At 44.4% G+C, this 14,203-nt stretch overlaps 1 protein-coding gene across 1 annotated transcript in view; it reads right to left on the reverse strand.

Annotated features, from left to right (window-relative positions):
- SERINC5 (serine incorporator 5) overlaps nucleotides 1-11,502 on the reverse strand; it is a 36,626-nt gene extending 25,124 nt beyond the window's left edge. Inside the window, exon 1 of the mRNA XM_082300861.1 lies at nucleotides 11,450-11,502. Within this exon, the coding sequence (XP_082156987.1) occupies nucleotides 11,450-11,476 (27 nt within the window). The 5' untranslated portion in view covers nucleotides 11,477-11,502. The remainder of the gene's footprint in view (nucleotides 1-11,449) is intronic.
- Between the last annotated feature and the right edge of the window lie 2,701 nt (nucleotides 11,503-14,203).

The following is a 14,203-nucleotide window of genomic DNA, read 5'->3' on the forward strand; positions in this document are numbered from 1 at the left end:
AGCAGCATCTGCTATTCCACTCCTGGGTCCCTGGAGCTGCTACTTAAAGTAACAAATGCTTAAATAGAATATATAAGTCGTTTATGTATTTTTCCACATTACTTAGACTTTAATGATAGTTTCTAATTCTGCACACGTAACCCTAAAAGTAGGAAATACTTGTGAAAAATACCGGTATTTCCATCTTTTTCAGATGAACCTCTTTAAGCACTCTGAATAGCCATGGAAACCATAGAAAGTTGGTTAGATTATTCAGCTACACTCCCAAATTTGGTGGTTAGGGGGTTTTATGTGAGTTTGTTTCCTTTTTTTTTCTTTTTTTTAACTGTACCTCTAACATTCCACAGTAGGCAACAATGAAATAGGTGTTATCCAAAAATAAATGAGAACAGTCTCTGTCCCAAAGAGTAAGATGCTGGCCACAACCTACTGACACAAGAGGTTTCAAAGAATTAGCTTTGGGTGACAAGACATCAAAGCCCAGAAGTACAAAGAGTTCTCTGTTAAGTTTTGGTCAATGTGCAGTTAAGCCACACAGATACTCTGATGCCACATCCTTTACTGCAGGCACGGCCCATCTCACTTCTGCTCTGCCTTTCAACTGCAGCAATGGTCTGCCCAGGGCTCAAAACGCACTGGAAGACAGCAACAAATTTTTGTCATAAAGACTGAGAAAAAAAGAAAGCAATGTCAAAAATCTTCTACAGATTTAGCTTATCATTAAAAGCTCCTCCAAAAAATGGGGTTCTGCAGGAAGAGGATGCTGTGCAGATTTTAGGACAGAGACAACCCAAACAACAATGCAGATCTGTGACCACTGCCAGCAGGCAGGCCTTGGAAATCCCGATCTGTATGAACAGAGCTCCTTCAGAGTCTCATGATCACCACAAGCCCAGGTTCTCCAAGTACCCAGGCACAATGGCACCTTGAAAACCAGGCTGCTCTGGCAGGAGTCTGTCATTCTGCAGCAGGTTCTGGCTTCAAGTGCTTCTCAATCCAAAGGCTCCCACAAGTCAGGCAGCAAGCACAGCCAGCCCGGCTCTCTCTCTCTAGCTTATGTCTCCTCACTGGGTGAACACCACAGTTTGACAACAATTACAAACACTGGACAAATATTTATGCTTTCCACAAATACTTACCATCAGCCAGCTCCCTCACACTAACCCAACATGACACCACAGCGCAGACCAGCCGCCTGCTTTGCTCAGTGCTACTCTTCTGGAGCCCACCAAATACAGTGCCAACTTGCCCAAGACCTGAAAATCTGCAAACCTGATATACTTGAAAACAGACTGCACCAGGATTTGAACTGCCTGGATGATGGCTGACTTGACTGGTTTCACAACAGCAGCTGTGGAAAGCTGTGTGGGAATTTTTTCTGTTAATATAGGCTATCTTAACAATCCCTGGCTCCCCCCAGCCTTTTTCCTAATGACGCCAGAGTTGTGGGTATGATCCCCATATAGGCCATTCACATAAGAGCTGGACTCAATGATCCTTGTGGATCCCTTCAAACTCAGACTGATCTGTGACTCCTCTGCCAGCCACTCACTCACTCCTACCCCTGCTCCAGCACGCACCTCCTGAGCCCTGACAGTTCTTTCTTCTGCTGGGGGTGACCAAATAAAGCAACCTAGTGGCAAGTGAAAAAATTACATATGAATTCTTCTCAGCTGCTGATTTATCATGCAACAGCAGCAACAGCTCCACCATTTCCCATGACGGCACAGTGCGCGAGCAGAAGGGGAAAACAGAGGTGAATGTCTTGCAGCTGTCCTACACACCTTCTCCCTTCTCTGAACAGATGTTTCCAGTGGCGTTTTCCTATCACCTCATTCGATGTGAGTGCTGTAGGTCCCTGCCAATGCAGGAACGTAATTTTGACATTCACCCAGTAAAGAGCAGAGGTAAGCAGACACGTGACAGCCTTAGTTCGTGCAAACCACTTTTCCAAGTACAGGCAGGCCCAGACATATTGAACAGTCCCATCTTACAATAGCCTGGGGAGCACCTATGGTTAACAAGAGTTAGACAGGTTAACGAAACAGGATAAAAGCAGGCTTACCAACTTGTGCACAAACTATTGGCTCCCTACAATAAATACACCACCAGCACACACTTAACACCTGCCACACACTCAAGTCTCAATTTTTGCAAGCTCTGATCCAATCTGATAAATCAGTAGAATGAGGTATGAGACTAATGTTAAGCACATGTAACTGTTTACACACAAAACTGAGAAGTAAGTGAACCTATCTTGCCTGTTGCTTTTATAGAGACAGTGAGATTTTAAGAATGTATTTTCCACATACATTCCCAAAAAGATCTTGAAGGCTTTAGAAAATACTTTGTGCAGTCATTAAAGTGAAGAGTTTCAGGATCACTGCCCAAAATAGCCTATGGTATTTTTAAATTATACAAACCATAGGCAAGTATTCAGCTTATCACAACAACGCACTTCCTTTTGGAAGACTTCATCAGAAATGGTAAAAATCAAAGGGGATAGGAGCACAATGGAGAAAAAAACCTGCATACTTCAATAAATGAAGACTTAGCTGCTTTTCACTTCTTCCCTCCTACCTGACAGCCTAGTGAGAGCGTCCAGGGAGAATGCATGCCTTCCAGCCTGTCCACAGAGCACCAGAACATGCCTTCCTGAAGCTTCCTTTCATGGGGGCCTAGAGCAGCTTAGTTTTTCATGCACTGCTTGATTACTTGACTACCAGCATTATCTGGGCCATAAGGTTTGCAGACAATGCAGTCACTGAGCTGTTAATAGCAGTGTCTGTCAAAAACATCCAAATATCTACTCTCACAGCTACAGGCAGCATCCAAGGAGTCTGGACAGGGAAAGCAGCTAGCCCTGCATGAAAAAGATCATGAAGAGGCTACACACCTGCCCTCGCTTGGACTTTTGGTTTCAGGAAAGAGTGTCTAGAAGCAAGTATTTTGTTAGTGCACTGCTTCATGAAAACAACAGATGTCTGATGCCAGGTGTCCTGAGTGTTAGGAGCTGGCCTCAGACTATAACTGAAAACCTACTGCTGATATGCATTTTCCAAAAGCTTCTTCAACTGGTCACATGATTACACAGCTGTTTGTTCCTCTGAAGTAACTAAATTCACCAAAAAAGAGGCTTTATTTTGTCCTTTGTCTGACTTAACCGGCTTTCCACTGCCTCTTATTTAATATTCAGACTCACCATGTGACTTAAGCCAAGAGGTTTTGTGAACCAACATACCAGTTAATCAACTGATGACCTATTTTGAGAAGCACATCTCACACTGCAAACTGTGCAAAATTAAAACAGATTTCAGAGAAAAGTCACGCCAGCCCAGGCACTGCCTGAGAAATGCTTTTTGGCAAGGGTTTCCTGCCCTCAGCCACCACGGGGCAGAACTGCCACACAGCACCAAGCAGCTGGAAACTCAGGCAAGAAAGCTACTCCGAGAGTTAAACTGTGGGTGAGCCACTGCCAGGCACCAGCAGAGCTGGAATTAAGCTGGACTGAGGGCGATAAGCTTCTGTCTCTGTGCAAAAACGTTACTAAGTGGTGACTCAGCTCAGCATTAGAAAATAACATCACTGCAAAACGTCTAAATTCAAGTCTGCTCAACTGCTCTTCTCCTGATGATTTTGGAAAAATCAAGTCAATTGTTTAGTCTGACCTGAGCCTCACAGTGTATCATATCACCCATCTCCTCAGTAGCATAGCTACCTTCCATGAGCATAGACCATATGTATTTGACAGCACTATAAGGAAGACTGTCCATCCCTCTGGTTACTTAAATCTGACACCGAAAAGAGGAAAAAAAAACCCCACCTTCTAATTTGTCTGCTACAGTTCCCCAGGCACTCGTTCCTGGTGAGGCTTTCTTCTCTAGCTTAGACAGCCTTTTAACTACCTGGTCTTTTCTCCCTGCTCATCAAAGAAGGAAACCAAAACGTTTATCCTCAGTCTCATTTGAAGGCTTCAAGACTTTTCCTCCCAGCACCTAAGTTGTTCAGGGTCTTTTTCCCTGCAAAAAATTCAAATTTGCCCAATCCCGCCCAGAAAATCATGGTGTCCCACTGCAAACAGTCCAGCAAGTCACCTGACTCCTCTCCCCAGCACACAGCCACAAAGGGGGTGGGACTTGGCCTCGCAGCACGCCATACACAAGATGAGCAACCAGCTAGATGGCTGCACTTAAAAAGTTGTATTAAACTTAAAAAGTGGTGTCATGCCATCTGGGTTATACTTGCTTCAGTAGTAGTCTCCACTGCATCAGTCCTTCTATCTGCCTGTGTGCTTTTGGAAGCAAATTTAAATATCCTCTCAAGTCACTGAGGAAAACAGACCTGATCTTGAAGCTTCTCTGCACTGATCCCTTGACATTCCTCACTGACAGCAACCTCCACTGGATGACGTGTTCAGCTGTCCTTTTCTATAATTTTATATTTCACAGTTTCTCATCTGCAGAAAGTTTAAGCTCATGCTGCAGCCACTTCTCAAACTTTCACAGCAGAGGAGATACTAAAAGAGCAACTGGAAGATAGAAGACAAGTCAGCAGTGGCCAAGTCTCACAACTGGAGCCATCACTTCACACAGAGAGCAGGTTTTTTCCAGGTTAGCTCTGATGTTTGAGACCAGGACTCTAGAGGTAGAATGGTACATGGTATAACATGGTACATCACCAGGTACAGAAAACAAAATGCAGGGCAGTAACTGCCTAAGTCCATGGACCACTGGAGTGCAGAAGGAGTTAAAATTGAATATTCATACACATTGACTTAAAAGCATGTAGCTGGAACAGCTGCTTTGCTTTTGAATAGACAGCTTTGAGCTGTTCCACAAACATGCTGTGTCTTTAAAAGATGGTTTCAGTACTGAGTCCAAGAGGACTTTAGGGTGGAGAGTAAAAAAAAGACATTAACACTTTGTAGAAAGTGACCAAAGCCAATAAATTGGTATAAAGCCTTAACTCTTTCTTATCCCTTCAAATAAAAAAAGAAAAAAATCTACTTGTTCAAAGCATTGCAAAAAATGCTTCAGTTTAGATAACTGACATTCACAACATTCACACACTTTTCTAGACTGGCAGGTTCAAAGTGGAGCCTGCTCACATCCTTGTGATGCTTCTTGATGCCTCTCGATTCTTCTAAAAATGAGCATTTTTAAAATATAATGACTATATCTTCCTGATATAGGAAGTATTCCTGAACCACTGTTTTGCCAGTGACTGTAATAAGCCAAGAGTTCGAACCGACGAGACAGGTCTTTTCAGAAAACATTAAGAACAGTTCCAGTTAAAACTCAGTACCAGAGATTACAGGTTGTTGCATTTTGGATCAGTGCTACTGGACAGAAGGAAGAGCAAACCTTTATGTTTTCAGACTGTTAACATTTATATGTTCAAATACTTGAGCACACACTATCTTTAATTGCTGGAAGATCCAATTAGTAAACTGCAAACATTAGATCCTGCTTAGCCACTAATTAAAATGATGATGAGATCGCTAGTGTGTAGGACTCCCTTCAGAATGGTCACAGAGCCACCTTCCCCCCACATGCCATCATGGGCACACACTACAGTCCCCCACAACTCTGGCTGGCTCAATCCCTCACTGCCTCACACTGTAGCGCACGCTGATGCTGAAGCTTATCTCCTGGATAACCTGAACAAGGCAGCAGGTCAAATCCGTTTGACAGAGTGAGCAACTGCAGCCTGAATGACTTGGAGGCCAGGCATTTACATGCCAAGACATATTAGGGCCTGCACAGTTGAGACAGGAATGGAAGCACTGTTGACTGGGGTCCTTGAGAAGGACACTAGAAGAAACCTAATGTCCAACCATCTTCTCACGGCTAACTTGCGAACACCATCCAGCCCCAGCACCATCCCAGTGTTTGGGATGAGAGCAGTCACTAGCTCCAGAGAGACCTTCACCTCCTACCATAGTCATAGCTCAGGCTTTCATCCAATTGCTCCCCTGAAACAAGTATGTCTTTTACCCACAACGGTGAATGCATCTGTTGAAATGAAAGTTCCAGTAATGGGAAAAACATATCCTGGAACAACCACACTTGCAAAAATTAAACTAAAAGCAGCAGTAGTATTTAGATCCTTCTGCAGAAAAGTACTCCCTTGCCCTCAAAAGCGAACGCCCAGCTCTTATATTGCCTTCACTCCACAGCTCTGGAGCTATGGGTATCTGAGGTGTTTCTTTGAACCCACAATACAACCAACTCATGGGATGCAAGAGAAAAAGTCTAAAAAAACAGGAAGCAACTGGAAATTAGGCAAGAATGAGAAAGACTATCTTCTCTGTTTTATACAGAGACAGGGAAAGGATTCCAACCTAGAAATGCAATGTCAAATGATACAACACTTAGAGAATCTCCCCATCTTTTGGACACTATTCCTTCCGTTTCTGACCACTTTTGAATCCAGCAGTAAATTTTATCCTGCTATAGCAGGCAGATGGGACCTCAAAGATAAGTTATTAAAGTTTCCTTGAAAATAAGTGAAAGTTTTAGTGGAGAAAAAATGATCTCTCAACCCTAAGAAAGGAAAAGGCTAAAACACATCTTCAGTATTTTCTAGAAGGGGAATCAGCATGAGATACCAACCTCAATGGACAAAGCTGCAGGAAATCAGGCTTTGCTAATTCAATTATTCAGGAAACCATTTACGTAAAGCAAAACCTCCATGTTTCTGCAAACAGGGAAAACAGTCCTTCACCAAGCTGTTTTTCCTAACATATTTAAGTTAGGTCTTAAATACATAACACTACAATATACAAGTATATAAATATATAATATATAAACACTACAATATGCTGCATCTGACCTCAGACAGATAGCTTCATATTCTATCATGATTAATAATAGCAGTGGGAGAGGTGTGGAAACACCCAAAGCTAAATGTTCAGGTCAAACACACTAAACAAACCCCTCTCACCCAGGAAAACCTTTTGCAGAACAAGAGATGTATTTTGGGGAGCACAGTGTGGAGTGGAGCCAGGAACACCACTTGGCATCATCCCACTGCACTGTGGTACATCACACTACACACATGTCCTGCAATGCTCCTGTAACCTGAGAGGACACAAATCTGGATGAGGGTGACAGAACCACCCTTTTCACCATGTAATGGAAAGAGGAGACCATGGGGACAGGGCTGCAAGCCCTCTTCTCAACCTGCAGGTGCAAACAGGCAGCACCAGAGAGTAAAGCAGCACCAGAGATTAAAGCAGCCCCAGAGCGCACAGGGATCTCTCTCCTTTCCCCAAAAGCTATGAGTCACAGAAGCCATAAGATGGGCCAAGGTTCACTGCTTTTTCCCTTTTTTTCTTTTAAAAAAACCCCATCAGAATTAGAGGTCTGGATATAAAATGAAAACCTGATAGTCTAACTTGCAGCACATCTTTTATTTATTCCACAGTATGATTTCTAAGTGCAGAACACTATTAAGGACATCACTCAAGATTCAACAGCCCTACAAAAATAGCTTCATAAGCTTTGATAGCTACCAATTCTGATTGAAAAATTCATCTTCTTGAACAACCCAGCTACTACATACCGTCCCCCCAAAATGAATGTTAACGATCTAAATTACATTTATTTAACTCTGGAAAAAACACATTCATTGTAATAAAGATTTTCCGCAACAGCTGCTTTCTTTAACCATGATCTCAACTTTATTCTCTTGAGAATAACTACTGAAGAAAAGCCAGATATAAAATCCTGTTTCCTGTCAATTTAAGCAGAGTTTTTATGTAATCAAAAGCATTGTGGAGGACCAAGCCAAACTGTATTCTCACTGCATTCTCAAAATAGGTCTGTCAATGAGACATGAGCAAAAGAAGAAATATTTAGCAAGTTTATTACAGCTCAGAGACCTAAATATCACAATTGTCTTCAAAGCAAGGTTGTACATTGCTCAATAAAAAACAACTGCAGAAATTAAAGTTCATAAACGGCCAAGTTCCTTCAAAGAAAGTTCCCAGGGTCTACTTGGCAAGGATGCAAGTCACACAGTACTGTCCATTAAGACAATTATAAATAATTTTGCAAATGCAAAATCAGCATAACCAAAGTACACTGAAATCTGGCAGCTTGCCACTGCATCCTATAAAAACAGGAATCTGGGCTGCAAAACTGAATGCATTCATTCTGACAGGCACCATCAACTAGACATTTAGCATGGTTTGACCCAAAAAAAGTACCAATCACTCATCATCTACTTCATACCAGGAAATTTTTTTGGAGCGAAAATTAATAGTCATGTTAACTCACAATAAAATTTTGATATCAGCTATAGACAAACAACAATTGCACACAAACGACAGTTGCACTTAAACAGCTCAGAAAGACAACAGCAAAATTCTCAGTCAGTTCCAGGAAAGCAGATCCACAGAGAGGCATGCATAAGGTATAAAAAGGGCAAAAATACTTCCCACAAAAAAGCCTCTCACTACAGGATATCAAACACATTAAACTACTATATTTTAGGAAAAAATCAGGGACCTAACATGGGAGTTGTTTTGCATAACTCTTATAAAATTTTCATCTTTCCTCAAGCACTTAATCTGTTTCTGGACATAGGGCTAACTTCAGGGGAACACTGAGGGAGAGGCCAAATTCCTTCTTGATTTTCCGGCTTGATTAACAGTACCCACAAAATGCCTGAGGAAGCTTGGTTGAGACAGAATGAAGAACTTTTATGCCTTTTGTTTTTCTTGTGTATTAATCACGTTATACAAACATCTCCTCAACAAGGTTGGAATAAATCAAGTAATGAAGGCAAAGACCATTTTTCATTTTAAAAATGTGACACTGCATGCTATTGGAACATGGTTTATGCTGTTTATTACCTTAGCCTAAAGAAAGGTTATCCACACTATGTTTGCTGGTGTAACTCCAGCAATATGTCATATTTAGCATAGATAAGTCTTACATCAAAAGTAGTGCTTGAGCCAGCAGAATACATCTCCCCAGGGATTTCTGGGACTATGACTACATCTATCTTAGGGCTTTTGCTTAATCTTCAACAACATTAAGGAGTTCAGTTTATTTACAGACTCCAGAGTGGCATACCAGTGTCAATGAAACACATTACTATCAGAGATTACTACACGGGGTAGGGACAGAGGCTTTAAGAATGTTTCAAAGGTCGGTCACGCTGAAGCCATGCCATTCACCACCGAGCATCACAACAGTTTCAAACTCTTGGTATTTAAGTTACTTCTCCAGGAGCTACACCAAAAAAAAAGCACAATGAAAATGCAAAACGCCGTGAACCACTGCAGTAACAGCACCTAGGAACAATATTTTGTTGAGCTGCTCCACAACTTGTTTCACACGCTGCCAAAGCGGTTGTGCAGCAGCAGTCAGGGAGGCCCCTGCGTTAAGAAGAATATTAGCAAATGCAGTTACTGCTGTCCCCCAGGTCCACAGGACTGTTCGGAGAGGCCGAGGGCAGCTCCCAGAGGGCAGGCAAGCGAATGTATGCTCAGTAATCCCTTCTGTCCCACTGAAGATTGAAAGAACTACACACAAAAGACCAAATCTAGCCCAGGATTTCAAACTATAGGAAAGATGTAAGATTTTCCCCAGGTGGTTCACACAAAAGCAAGAGAATAATGAGATTCTGAGGGTGGGCAGGATGGGCAATAGAAATATCAATAGAATTAGGACATAAGGTGTTTAAATATGTAAAACAACAGGAATAAGCTCACTGGCTAGTCTGTTGCCGACAGAATTAGTGTGATGAATGAGTGAATGATAAACGTTGTCTTTCACATATATGATTTTAACACTTACAAGTGATAATACACTATGTAGAAATAGTGTTAAGGTAAAATATAGTTAAGTAGAAACAAGATTAAGAGTGAATTGTAACTTTGAAATAATTGTAGTATGTTGTGAAACGTAGTAATAAATACATGATAATAAATGTCCTTTAAGTTGACAAACTACAGAGCCAGAAACCAGGACATCTTAAAGAAACAAAGATAAACCACATGCATCCCAGGAAGTTTGTTATCAAGACTCACACCTCCCAAGGAAACTGTCAGCTACAAATTAGGTTGGAGACTGGGGAGGCACCGGAGGGGGGTGCCTGTCTTCAAGTCTGAAGCTATCCAGAGGACCGAGGCGGCGTCGTGCTGGCGGGAGGGGGCAGAGACCGGAGAGGGGGGAAAGCTGAGTGAAGTGGAAATTACTTTCTGGGCCTAATGAATGTGTTTAAAGAAGTACTTAAGTTCACGGTAAAATGAATGGAGCCGCGCCTCTGGCCATATTGCTAAGCACCCCAGCGCTGTGATATGCCTTTGTTCTACTAACAAATGTTCAATATTCTGCTACTGAAAATTCGGCTCGCGAATTCATTTATCTCAGTAGTAATGGGTTTCTACGGCAGAAACAGAAAATTGTGAAAATACAGCACAAAATAAAGTGCCTGGAGAAGGTGTCTAACATCACGTCAGAGAGACAACTACTAGGAACAGGAGTCCTTCCCTTGAGTGCAGCCAAGAAGGAGATCTGGAAAGGGCCTCACTACTGCCTATCTCCTCCAAGTCATGATCCTTCATCCATGGGATTGATTCAAACAGGAAAACAGGTGCACCATGGTAAGATGTGGAGTACTGAATCCTCACTGCACGGATACTGAACAGTGTAGGTCCTGCACCGCCCTCCATCACCACTTGCTCTCATCTCTCACTTCCTCTGCCAGCACCTGAGAACATGCCAAAACTCTTCACAAGCCGAATTTAAAGGATTTGTGAAAGGGTCTGAGGACTGATAAGCAGCCAGTGGTTACGAAAAGATCATTCCAATTCTTACACCATGTAGACTCATCTCCCCACCACCTGGAGCCAGTGGCTATTACCCAACTGCCTCCCGCAGCTCTAAAGGATCTGTTGCCCCTTTGGGAATTGCTCCTTGCTGTGCAGGGATTTGGGAAGGCCTCTCCCTGTCGGCGTCTCCACCCGCATGCCACTGCCCTGCTGCGGGCGCCGCTGAGCGGAGCGGCTCCCGCCTGCCCGCACGCACCTCGGGGGACAGCCTGCGTCCAGCCTCCCTTCCGAAACACGAGGGGAATCCACCCAGGAAACTGGCAGAAACACCACTGAGCGCACTCGGAGAGCCTGGACAGGCACGCCGCTCACTGCGAGGGCTGCTTTTCCTCTACCGCGCCGATGGCCGGGGAGCCCGGCGCGCAGCTCGGCCCGGAGCCCGCCGAGCCGCGGGGCAGAGCAGGGACGGCGCACCGGCCCTTGCCCACCCCGGCCTCCGCTGCCGCGTAGAGCGCCCACCGCCCCGGCCCCTCCGGCCGCTCACCCGGGATCTCGCTCCCCGCCGCGACCGCGGAGCCCCCGGGCGGGCCCCCAGCGCCGTGCCCGGCAATGTCCGCCCCCCGCGCCGCACACCTGCCGCGCTGCCCGCGCCCCCGACCCTACCTGGCCGGCGCAGCAGCGGGCGGACATGCTGGCAGAGCGGGGCGGCGCGGCTCGCTTCCCGCTCCCGCATGCAGGAGCTCGCAGGGCTGGGATGTCCTGGGCTGGGCAGGGCAGCGCGGGGCGCCGCGGGCGGAGCAGCACCGCCTCTGCCCGGCTGACGGCCCGGCCCGGCCCCGCCGCCCCGCTTCCGCTGTCGTCAGCCCGCGTGTGAGCTTCGCTACCTCGCTCCCCGAGCCAGCAGGAGCGGCGGCAGCTGCGAGACGGAGGGTGGATCCGAGCGGGCCATCCTCGGCAGGCTGTCCTGCTCGCGAGGACACTGCTGAGATCACCTGCCTACTTACATACCCACTAAAACACCTGGTTTTGAGTAGCTGGAATCTAATAAAGTGACTGAATAAGGCATTGAAACATGCGGATCTTACGAGGCCGGGTGTCAAACTGAATTTTAGCGCTGTAGTGCACCAACCCCGGTGCAAACTGCTTTTCCATATCGCAGGGCTGGCACGCGACCCCGTTCCGCGTGGAAAAGCCATGTTTGTTCCAAGGACAGCTGTAAGGCCGTGCTTTCCTAACAGTAGCTGAGACCTTTCCTCGTTGTTTCCGAAATACATTCAGCAGCCTCAGTCACTAAGAACCATGCACAGTACTAGGCAGGAGCCAAGGATTTCTTAGCTTCCCATGTGATGATAGGAACTTGCAAAGCTAAACTCAGATATGACAGGTGTAAGATGAATGCGTGTTTACAAAGAGAGTGCGTGAATTTGCTTATAGATAAGGCCAGAGACTTGTCGATAAGGAAATAACAAGAGAACCCATTAATCTCAGAAAGACTTCCTAATTGACACGGACTGCTGCTCAGCCAAGGTCATGCTAGACTCCTGAATTTTGTGAAGAACAAAGACTTAATAGAGTTACGAATATTACCTTCTCTGCCCAGTGTGGACTTAAAGCTAATTTAATGATCATGAACGGCTACATATTATGGAGGCATGTAGTAGGTGGATGGGGAAGTCTGTACTTTCACAGGACTCCTCTGTCTCCTCTGTGGACACTAACATCTAACGACATGAATTTTCCACACAGGTAGAAATTACTACTGCAAAGCTATGAAAAGTAGAAATTAAGGACTCTGTGGAAAGACTCCCCGTCCTTGACTGCTTTGTGTCCCCTGCGTGTGTGTGTGCATGCTGAAATATTTAATATAACTACTTTAAACTCTATTTCTAGTCTTAACTGCCCTTACTTTAGAAATTCAGAGCAACTAAAAGCTATTACCCTGAATATGGGTACGTATGTGTAGATAATGTAGCAACACCTACCAAGGAAACTGGGGTGGATTGCAGGATGTAAAAGCCCTTCCTCTTTCCTCATGTATGCAAACAGAGTTGATGCTTTAGGAAGTGGATCATGTGATGAATCAGTATTACATAATTTGGTTATGCTAGGGACTGAAGAGACCAGTTATCATAGCAGTACATTTAATAAAAAACAGACAAGTACTTTGTTTTTAATGGTGCTCCAAAAGCTGCATATATTCAGCTAGAGACAATGTATTTACCACTCTTATAAAATTAATTCTGTCAACCAGATGGTTATTAAACTGCAAAGGACACCAGTTTGTGGGCATCCGAGAGGCCCTCAGCACAGTTCAGGCACTGATGTGGCTGATGCTCCTGCTTTGTAGAAACAGCAAAAGTCCCAACTTCAGGTGAGGACTCCTCATCAGGACTGGGGCTGGAGGCTCAGCACACCTTCTCTGATTTATATCTCCTTTCCCCAGAAGCTGTAGGGACAGACTCAAGAACTGAACAACAGACAGGAAAGTAGCATGACCAGCCAACAGGCAGTGGAAAACCACTGGTGTGTTTAGCTCTGAAACACAGTCAGCTTCCCAAAGAATGTGGTTAAGACATGGGAACACAAGGATCACAGCATAGTGAGAACTCAGCAAAACTGCAATCATCTTCTGTTTCTGTTCCAGACTTCTCATACAATTGCAAGAAGCTGTCTGGTCAGGCTTTGCTTAATTTCCACATCTGCATCTGCAAAATCAACTCAAAACATGAAGGAGAATCTGAGGTTTAATTCAAAAATGAAACTGTCTTACAAGGAGAGACTGGTGAAGGTGACACATGGATGGAAGAGTATGAGGGGCTGTACCACACACGTCTGCGATAGCAACCAGCATTCACTGAGTGGGGAGCACCATTAATTCACTGCTCTATGCAGGTCTGTTATGCCAGCCAATGCTGTTATGAATAAATACAGCCTCTGCACTGAAGAAAACAGCAGAGCTCTGTAATGTACTTTCCAATCAGTTAGAGCACCCTAGAGCTCTGGGATGTGTGCCTTGGCTTTTTCAGTAAAAATTCATCACCAGAAAGGCTTGAACTTCCCTGCTGTGTTGCTGGCAAACATTACGCAGACTAACAGCAAAGCAATGTGCAGATGTTACTGCATGGAAAGAATTGTCACTCAAACTATCAGTGCATTCAGAATAAGGTTTATCCATCAAATATACATTCTGAAATCAGAGAAGGCTGATCTGATTTGCTGGGCAGAAATCTTCAACCAGTAGTAATTCTTGCCTCAAAATCTTCCTTTTGGCAGGGGGCCTCTTTGAAGATATGCTTATTCTGATTTAGGGCTTTCAAGTGACAGGGAATTCACAGCATCAGTAGGGAAAGGCAAGATGCTTTGGTCTTGCTTTGTATAACAAATTTTATGCACGCAGACTTACAGAGTTCTAGTAAG

This window comes from Coloeus monedula (genome assembly GCF_965178545.1).
Source record: "Coloeus monedula genome assembly, chromosome: Z".
In the NCBI taxonomy this organism is placed as follows: domain Eukaryota; kingdom Metazoa; phylum Chordata; class Aves; order Passeriformes; family Corvidae; genus Coloeus; species Coloeus monedula.